Here is a 10334-nt window from a genome sequence, read left to right on the forward strand (position 1 = left end):
TACTGATGTATTCACTGAATATCCAATCCTTTTATAAACTAAGTTACCATGTTATCATGAGTTTCTGTTGAGTAAAACGTTGACATATATTTTGATGAAATAAAACATGAAGGATTTTTCTCATGTGGAATTGAATGGCTTTGAGATTGTTTACCACTGCTAAGACAGGGGACTTTTGTTTTCCATTTAAAGAAGATTGCACTATCATTATTCAGTCCTGATGGTGGCATTTATACTGGACGAACCCCCGTCACTGAGATGATACTCTATCATTGATATTCTAGCTAACTTCTGAAGAGTGGGAAACCGTACCTGCTGGTTCCACCACACATTTGATTGGGAAAATGTAATTTTTTAAGAGGATGAAATTCCTCCTCTGACTCCAAAATTGCAGATTTACATGGATCCGAGGAAAACGATCAGCACTGATTTTTAAAATAACGCTTGTCCATGATACAGACCTGCCTAGTACTGCGAAAAATTTGTAGAATTACGAATTCTTGGCTCCAGCTACAGAGCTGCATTCACCTCTTTGACTCAATAAATCTTGTGTTGAAAAGGAAACGTTAGTTCCTTAGATCCTATATTCAGGACTTTGAAACATTTTTGGATCATGGTGTGGCAAAGTATTGATTTGTAAAGCTATTTATATTGACTTTTTCATTTTTTCCCTTGGATACTACGAATTTTTAACATTTCAAATAGGCAAGTCTGATGACAGCAATAAACATCTAGCGCTAATCGCTTTTTAGTCGTTAAAGTTCTACTGATGATGGAACTATATTTTCTAACCCTTATGATGAGACATGCAGCCTGTCCAAGGCTAGGACAATATTTGGACAAAGGCAATGCTTCTGTACACAAGGAATTTTTGAACATTTTAAAAACTTGAGATTTATATAGCGTAATCTCCACAAACCACAGTCAAAGCGCTTTATAAGGGGTTCCTGGCCTACAGCAACATTTAACATGTAGAATGAGACAATACAGTGAGATAATGTGAGCCTTTTTCCAAGACTCAATAATCCATTGCTCAGAGCGGGACTCAAATCTTGGACCTTTCAGCCATACCACAAGACCACGTAGCCTCCTAATTTAATGTCTCAGATAAGACAAGGAAAATGTGTAGAACATTTCTTTTTTACGGGTGTACTGATGAAGTGCCTAATCACAGACTCAAACCTTCAGCCCTAAATTAGATCCCAAGAAATGATAGCCCAAAAAAAAAAAAAAAAGGATAGGGGTGTAATAATCATTGTTTGAGATCAAGACTCGACAAAAACTAAGACAAAGGGGAATGGTTCAAAGAGGGAACAGAGATAGGTTCCAAGAGCACACTCTCAGGTTTGAGATCACCTTAAAATCCTATTTATACAAAAGCACAGATTCCACTGAGAGGATTTCATTCAAATGCCTACCAAATATTATATTCAAAATAAAACAATAGGACAGAGAGATAATTTACAAGGAAAAAAAATTGCAAACCAATAAATTATAACACATTTGACTGGTTGCCCTTCACCAAGGTGAGGAAAAAACCAAGTAATTTCATTCCATGACAAAGACAGAATACAACCTGCAAAAGGAAAGCAGAACAGAAAAGGGCAAGAAGACACAGCAGCAGTGACCTCTCCACCCACGACGAGAGGTCAAAAAACTCCACCCCTTGCCAGGACTGAGATAAAAAAATGTTATTTGTTTGTTCAAGGATCCGACAGCGAGAGGAAGAGTAAGAGAGAAAGACTGAGCCTGAGAGAGCTATGAAGGAGGACAGCTGAGAAGGAAAGAGACAAAATGGGGTTTAGATTTCGACTATTTCCAATATTAAAAAAAAATAAATTCAATAAGCAAATGTAATTGTGGTATATGTACATTTATTGAAATAAATGACAAAGCATATCATAGAATAATTCATTTTTCAAATGTCTAATAAAGGACATTAATAAATCACCACCCATTTTAGAATACTGAAGTCATGAGAAAAAAATATAGCATCAAACAGATTGCAATATTATATGAACCTTATCCCTCGATCGTAATTGTAATCATAAGCAGGTCATTTCGGGAAGTAGAGTTATCACATTTAATTTATTTCAGATCTCAGAGAAAAATAAAACAATAGAAAAGACACATGCGTCCAAGAGCGTATATAAGGCAGTTTAACTCATCTGAAAATTGTTTTAGCTTATTTCAATAAAATGTTAAAGAGAGCATTGCAACATGCAATATTTAAAGCTAATAAACCGATTCAGACTCGAGCAAATCAAAGTTAAAAATATAAAAGTATGATTACCAATTAATCCTATCCCAATGAAAAAAAAAAGGATTCATTAAGAGTATATTACTTCGGTCAATATCTTTAAATTATCTTACTGTTGTCATAGTCATGACTGGAAGTCAATATTTATATAAACTATAATAATAAAACGTAACACAGGAATGGACAAAGGCCAATGTTTGTATATATGGTGTAACAATATAGGCTAAAAAAAAAAAAGACATCAAATATACTATTAAAATGACTTTAGTGATTAAGACTGATTAAAGCAACGTAAACATATCATTCTGTTTCCCAAATATCTGGCGCATGATGATAATGGGTTAAGTAATAAAACAAACAATTAAATGCTGGAACTGCACAGTCATGACAATTAGCTCTGTTCGTCTTGCTGGATGACTATCAAAAGATAATCTTTTTCTGGTGTGGAAAATAAAATAAAAAAATAAAAACATTAATAGAGATTTTTTTTCAAGATAAAATAAGAAGACAGTCCTATACAGCAATGTCACTTTTTTTGTTTTTAAGAATTTTACTGCAATTACAAGACTTACAGGTCATTTCAGCATCAGTAAAAAGGAAAAAGGTGAAAGGAGAAAAAAATTCTAGATTTACTGTTATACCAGAGAAAGACAAAGGGGACCGGTTAAATTCGGAAACAAATGTAGATTTCAAGAGCAAACTCTCAATGTGCTTAGTTTGAGATCACCTCAAAGTCCTATTCACATGTTAGTACAGGATCCAACTAAGAGGAATAGTCCCAAATGCTTACAAAAAACTATAACTTTAGACACCAGAAAGGTTTACAAGGGGGAATAAATATCATCTCTCAAGACAAAAAATACACATTTGATATCGTACCAATTTTTCTATAGTCATGAATAAATTCAAACAATAATCGAACCAGTCATATCATACATGGGAAAAAGTGCTCTATATAAACCAGTCATCAGTAGCTGCAGGTACAGATAAACATAAGCACAAAAAATAGCTCAAAGTTTGAGTTTTTAGCTGTTAAAAAACCCCACAAATCTCACTCCGCAATAAAAGCATCGAATCGATTTAAATCGACATACAATTATTTGCAGGTATGACAACCGAATTCCTTATGGGTTCATTGTTGTAATGGAACTTATAAAATAACCGACGCAAAATATTGTCCATCACAACAATGTTAAACTTGGCCCATAAGGGGGTTTGGATGTTAGACCTGCCAATATGTACACATTGACTTAAATCAAAGTATTACCTGGAGCACACATAATCTCATTTTTCCTGGAACGAATGCGCAAAAATTTGAGGTCATTGGAGGGGTCAATATCCCTGACAGTGCTCCTTGCTTTTGATGTCAACTGGTAGATGAGGCTGGCATACTGCACTGTTGTAGAATTGTCCATTGAGGTTTTGATGGGAATTCCTGATAACGAAATATAAGAGAGAAAATTGTAAAAAGTAATTCAGTAAACCATAAGGCTGAAACATTAAGATTTTCAATTGTTTTAATCAGTGCTGATGGTGACAAAAAGAAAAAAAAAAAAGAGGAAAATTTTGAACGATTGCTTTAAAGCCCAATTTCTACAGCACTAGCTCCCACTTTTGGAGAAATTGAAATGATACTCTTTCATTTATATTTTAGATAACTTTTAAAGAGTGGGAAATTGCACCTATTTGTACCACCATGCATCAAGTCTCTCACTGCCAGATTGTGAGAAATGTGATTTGTTAAAGGGAGTAAATTCCTCCTCTAATACCAAAATGGAGGAGTTCGGAGGATTTGAGGAGAACCATCAGCACTGTTTGATTTAAAATATCATGGGTAAATGCTGAGGTCACAGAAGGAAAGGTTAAATACAAATCTACGATACAGTCCTGATGCTATGCATTTAGACAAAATACTCACAACAATCAGCCGGATAAAATGTACCAACACACAAAACTATGTGAAACCTTGAGTGTCTATATAGTCTGATATATTTAGTGAGAACTTATCATTAAAATGGCTGTCTAAAAACAATAACAAATAACTGAGTGACGTCAATTTCATTACTTCTATTACAATTAAGAGATTTAATACTGTTCATATAACAGGTATTCATGTTGTTAACCTTGCAACAACTAATTCTATATTCTTATGTTTAAACTACAGATCAATCCATTTAAAATCAACAACAATTTTTTTTAAAATAACAAAGAACAGCAACATCATCAACTATTGACTTAATGTAAGAATTCACTTCGACTTTACTTACGAATCTGATATCTTCTATTCACTATCACTTATCTCCCTTTTGCCTCTCCTCTCACCCCACATTCCCCACCCTTAATGACTTGTTTGATATTAATAAGCAACAGTAACAGTCCCAGGCCATCACTGCCTTGCTAGTCTCCCACTGGTACTGGTACACATTAGAATTCGAATGAGGTGACACTGGTCATACAAGATTCCCACTCCCCCCCCCCCCACACACACACACACACACACAATGACTGGCACATTTAACACCTCACTGAGAGTAATGAGAGCTTTCGTTTCCATTCAATACAAACAAAAGGCAAAGAATGTTGTCACTGAACATTAAATTAAATGTTTGTTCAAGATTTCCATGTTGGCCTTCTACAGAGTTCGAGATTTTCGTGTTGCCAATACAATGAAAATAATGGGTTTAAAAAGTGAAATAGAGACTATTCAAGATTTCTGTGTTCAAAATTTCAGTGTTGCACTGTACTATTCACCAGGTCTCAGCTAACCAATCACCACTGGGTGAAAAACACAATTTTTAATGTCAAAGGCAAATGACTATCAAATCCAAGAAAATCAAGCTGTTTTATGACTGCTGGATTTACCGAGGTAGTTGAATCTCTAATATCCGGTCAAGTACTTTGTGACAGACTAGCCTCCTATTCAAAGGGTGGCAAGAAATTCAACTCAATAATAATTTATTGTTAAACTGACTCCTTACCTTCACTATTGACGACTATGATGCCAATGACACCCTTCTGTCCTTGAATGCGTTTTAGAGTTTCCTCTACTTCAGCCTACAATAATGAAGAAAAGAAGAAAAAAGTTAGAATCAAATCAATTTTAATAAATACAAAATTATGCCACTCTGTGCAGCATAATCAGATGCTGTCACCTAAGCATTCCATGAAAAAATATAGATAAAACATCAAACAAACGATTGATGTCAACAGGAATCTCCCAAGATGCCCAAAGTGAGCAAATTGGGGGGTTAATAATCGTGCCTAAAGAAAATAAATAAATTGCAGAAGTGGAGCTCAAATGGGGTCACAGTGCAATAACTTAATCATGAAGCCACTCATATTGAGAATGCAATCCCTAGAGAAATCGCCTATGCAGATGATGTCGATTTTATTGGATCAACACCAGCAAATATAGACATCATACAAAATACCCTCATGAAATATAACCTCCAAGTCAATGCCAATAAAACCGAATTTACAACAATATCGAGGAACAAAGAGGAATGGAAAAGAACAAAGAAAGTCGGCTCACTAATTGGAGACACCGAGGATGTACAAAGAAGAAAACAGCTATCAAACGCCGCACTCAGTAAACTCACCAATGTATGGATTAGAGGTGACAAAATAAAGAGAAAAACCAAACTGAAACTGTACCATGCTCTTGTAAAACCGGTACTTCTGTATAACTGCGGCACTTGGGCGTTGACAAAATCCGAAGAAGAACATCTGGATGCCTTCCATCGCACACAGCTAAGAAGGGTACTGGACATCAAATACCCCAAAAAGATCTCAAATGAATCACTCTATAAGATCACAAAAGAAAGACCAATCTCCCTTGACATTTTACAACAACGATGGCAACTTTTCGGTCACATACTACGCAGGGACAAAAACATACCAGCAAACCAAGCCATGTCGGGATACTTCCAAAAACACGGGAACCTTTTCAGAGGAAGACCGATCACAACACTCCCCGTGATCCTAAACAAAAACCTCACAACACTTGGACAAAGCATTAGTCTCATAACGGCAGGGGACCTTGAAAATCTGAGAACCCTAGCAGAGGACCGGCAATATGGGAGACACCTCACACAGGAAATACTGGAAACAGCCAAGGCGACCCGATCTTTCGGTCGAGACGCGAAAGGCATCTAAGTCAAGTCAAGAAGCCACTTTGCCCCCCCCCCCCCCCCCCTCCCACAATTAATTGCCGAAAAGAAAAAAACAAAACCTCTGAGAATATTATGTTATATGCCAACTGCATGCTTTTTTATCATGCAATTTTCACAAAAATTACAAAATATCACTTTACAAGGGTTTCAAGCCAACAGCAACTGCGAGCATTAAAGAAGGCACATCAATCCTGGAAGGCTAGGAATGCAATTTACACCCGAGTTTGGTAAGAAAATGTGAGTAAAGAATTGTTTCTAAGGACTTAAGTTTGCACCAACATCAACAAGATTCAGACCAAGAACCTAAAGGTCATGAGTCAAGGGTTGTATTACTAGGACACAAAACCAAATGAATAATAATAGATAAGATTACAAAGTATACAAAATTGGTTGCTCATTGAGGTTATTGATTATAAATATGGGGTGGCACATCATTGGCTCAATGTCTTGTCATGATGGCTAAAAAAAAGACAAAGATAAAAATAACCCAAATGTAATAAAAGTAATTTCTCAGCAATGAATAGCTACCGAGCGAAACTAGAGTATTTGTAGACCTGCTGTATATGATACAGGCACTGTTCCATGTGTGGGGAAGGTTCTATGTCACTTTTTGTTGTGATAACTTTGTTATGGGTTGTGCCCCAATAGTTTTTGCTATGTTATGAGTCGTGTCTCAATTGACCTGTTGTGACATCATCTCTGCTCTTCATATAAAAGCTTGCTGTCTCTCTCATTCTCACTCTTCGACCTTAACTTACTACTTATGAACTTGCTTGCTTTGCTAAACTTTGTTGATCAAGGATCCGAACCCGCCATTACTTATTATGCTTTTAATGTAACTCTGTACCAGAATTATTTCCGATGTACTTGTAGAGCATTTAAATCGCCCAGATGTAAAAATTTATTCACGATATGGGATCCATGTCGAATTTATTACAAAACAAAAGTTATAATTTAATATCATTCCAACCATTATTACTTTTGATTAGGCCTATATTATTACTATAAAATCACATACTCGTAGCACAAGCCAATCACTAGTCTTAACCTCATACTCCTAGTCCTCCTATTTCAATACACGTCTACAATAACAATGAGAACCATCATACTTATTCTTACTCTTACAACTTACTCTTACAACAAAAATTAAACTTGATACAGTTAATAATAATTGATAAGTCTGCCCAAAAGTTATCTTTTCCTACAATGTTAAATCACAACTGTCAAAATTAATTTTTATATTTAAAATAGGGTCTGATGGAGGCAGGTGTATATCTTTAAAATTGAAAATCCATCTCCAGACGTCTGTTGTTTTTTTTTTCTGTTGACTGTTGAGTTGAGTTGGAATCTAACTCTACTTACTCATTTTGCAGAACGATTTATAAACTTAATAAGTAGAATATTGTACTGATAAGCAATTGAACGGAATATTCTAGATAGTGGCCACACAAAAATTTAAAACATTGATTAAAAATACAAATATTACCATTTTGTGTTATATTGTCTTCTGTATCGACCGTTGCTATGCCGAACGAGGAAGGAAGGAATACGGAAGCGGAAGTACAAAGCCTAAATTGCTATGAAAACACGTTTTATAGTTTCTAGCTGTTTTATTGCACAAAATGAATAAACTTTTCGGGGTTTTAAAACTTCATTTGAACTTTTGGGGTGCGTGTGTAAGGTGATGTATCAAGCAGTATAAAGGTCATTGTTAACCCATAGAGGCCCGGTGTTTACTAAAAAAAAATTCCCCGAGGCCCAGTGTAAGGGCATAACTCTTAACAAAAAAATACCAACACAAAGTTAAAAAATTATTAAACGAGAACCAAATGACATAAAATTATAATTTTAATTCCTTTTTATAGCCAGATAAATTTGCTTTCGAATGATATATAACATGACATGTTTTGATTTCAATAAATTGGGAAAAAAGTATTAAAAAAAAAAAACTCGTTCCCCGCACCCCCATTCCCGTCATTTTCGTCAATCTCGGACTCCGATTCAGTGTCCGAATCACCTTGATCAGGTGCTAACGCCTTGTCTTGTCCATCCCCACCATCGTTTACATCTTCTCTTTCTAGTTCGATATCGCTTTCATTTCCAAAATCCTCTTCATCGTCCACACCACTCTCCAAAACATCATTTCTAGCGCCACGCAACGTACGGGAATGCTATTTTTCTGAATTCGATTACTCACTTGTTATCAACGATATAAACGTGCGGTAAAAACGAAACGGAAATAGAACGATCGCATTACGTTTACGATGTTTCCGGTTTAGAATAAAACGAAGTGATTCGTTGCAATAACAAAGTAAACATGATCCGTTTTTTCTCGGGGGCCGCGGGCGATGACGGGCGATGCGGGCCTCAACAGTCGCGGGCGACTCCAGGGGAAGCGGGCCTCTATGTGTTAATATTAGGAGTAATATTGGATATAATGTAACCAATAACGATCATCAACTATTTATCCAATAATGCAAAACCTTATAGACTGAACGCTTAAATTCAAATGATAATGATTATGTGAACATCATTTGTTTAAATAACGATTATATTTTTTAGAGTCAAAATAATGGGCAGTATCAAATCCCCATTGCTGTCCACCCCCTATAGTCCCAGGTTCGCTCCCCACTGGTGTGCATTTCCCGTAGTCCCCGGTTCATTGCCCATTGGTGCCCACTTCCCATAACTTTTAACGATTTCGGTAGGTTTCGAAAAATAGAAGTACCTTCTGGGCTCACTGTCCATTGGTATCTACCTCTCGCAGTTCCAGGTTCAATCCTCATTGGTGCCTACTTCTCATAGTAACAGGTTTATTCTCCGCGGTACCCAAATCCCATAGTCCGGCATCCATTCTCACTGGTATCCATCTCCCATAGTCCCAGGTTCCCACTGGTGTACACCTCCCTGAGTCCCAGGTTCACTCTCCACTGCTGCCTCCTTCCCATAACTTTGTGGTATTGCTTTCTTACGAAACCCGCCGAAACCCATAGTCCCAGGTTCACTCCCCACTGTTGCCTACTTCCCATAACTTGATATGATATGATATAAGTCCAGATTTATGTAGGCTTTTACAGCCTTTTATCTGCTCTTGTGCATTCGTGAACGTATATAATTCAAGTCTCTCAAAACTGGGCATGCCACATAGTGGAAGGAGGTGTCTGAATTTAACTTTACAAACAGTATTTTTCTGTTTCACAATGAGCATCAAGACGGCACTTGAATGCCTGCAATGAAGGGGCGTCGACAACTGTTGCAGGCAGGCGGTTCCATTTGTCGACTACCCTAAACGAGAAAAAGTTCTGCCTAAGGTTTAGAGAACACCTTTCTTTGGAGAGTTTGAATCTGTGTCCTCTGGTGGTGCTGGTGGAATCAAGATTTAGAGGGCTCGTGCTAACATAGTATAAATTATGTGTGTATTTGTACGCTTCAATTAGGTCTCCTCTGTCTCTACTATACTGCATGCTAGGTATTCTTATCTTTTTCAGTCTTTCTGTGTATTCTAGATCTTTGAATCCCGGAATGACCCGAGTCTTAGAACACTTTCTATGAGGTCTTTGTTTTTCTGTAGTCGTGGTGCCCATGCTACATTGCCAAATTCCAAGTGGGGACGTACAAGTGCAGTGAACAATTGTCTCATGTTATCTCTATCAAGATGAGTGAACGACCTCCTAATGAGGCCAACGATTCTGTTTGCTTTATTTACTTGGGTTTCTATGTGCTAAGAGAACTTCAGTTCCTGATCTACTAACACACCTAAATCTTTTTCCTCTTCAGTAGGCTGAAGTATGACTGTCTCGCTAGAGTCATGATTTCTCATTGTGTACTGATGGTGCGGGTTTCTATATCCCAAGTGCAAGACATGGCACTTGTCTGCATTAAACCCTAGAAAGAGGAGAGCT

At 36.8% G+C, this 10334-nt stretch overlaps 1 protein-coding gene across 1 annotated transcript; it reads right to left on the reverse strand.

Moving 5' to 3' along the window:
- Positions 1-1854: 1854 nt before the first annotated feature.
- Positions 1855-8000, reverse strand: LOC144976741 (dynein light chain roadblock-type 2-like). The gene is made up of 4 exons (XM_078921115.1): positions 7919-8000; positions 5239-5314; positions 3528-3695; positions 1855-2698 (listed from the first exon to the last, which is right to left on the reverse strand). Exons 1-4 carry the CDS (start codon positions 7919-7921, stop codon positions 2652-2654), a joined length of 294 nt encoding a protein of 97 aa, XP_078777241.1. The 5' UTR covers positions 7922-8000; the 3' UTR covers positions 1855-2651.
- Positions 8001-10334: the final 2334 nt, after the last annotated feature.

This window comes from Berghia stephanieae, chromosome 7, assembly GCF_034508935.2.
Source record: "Berghia stephanieae isolate SIO BIC M18660-M18661 chromosome 7, UCSD_Bste_1.3, whole genome shotgun sequence".
NCBI lineage: Eukaryota > Metazoa > Mollusca > Gastropoda > Nudibranchia > Aeolidiidae > Berghia > Berghia stephanieae.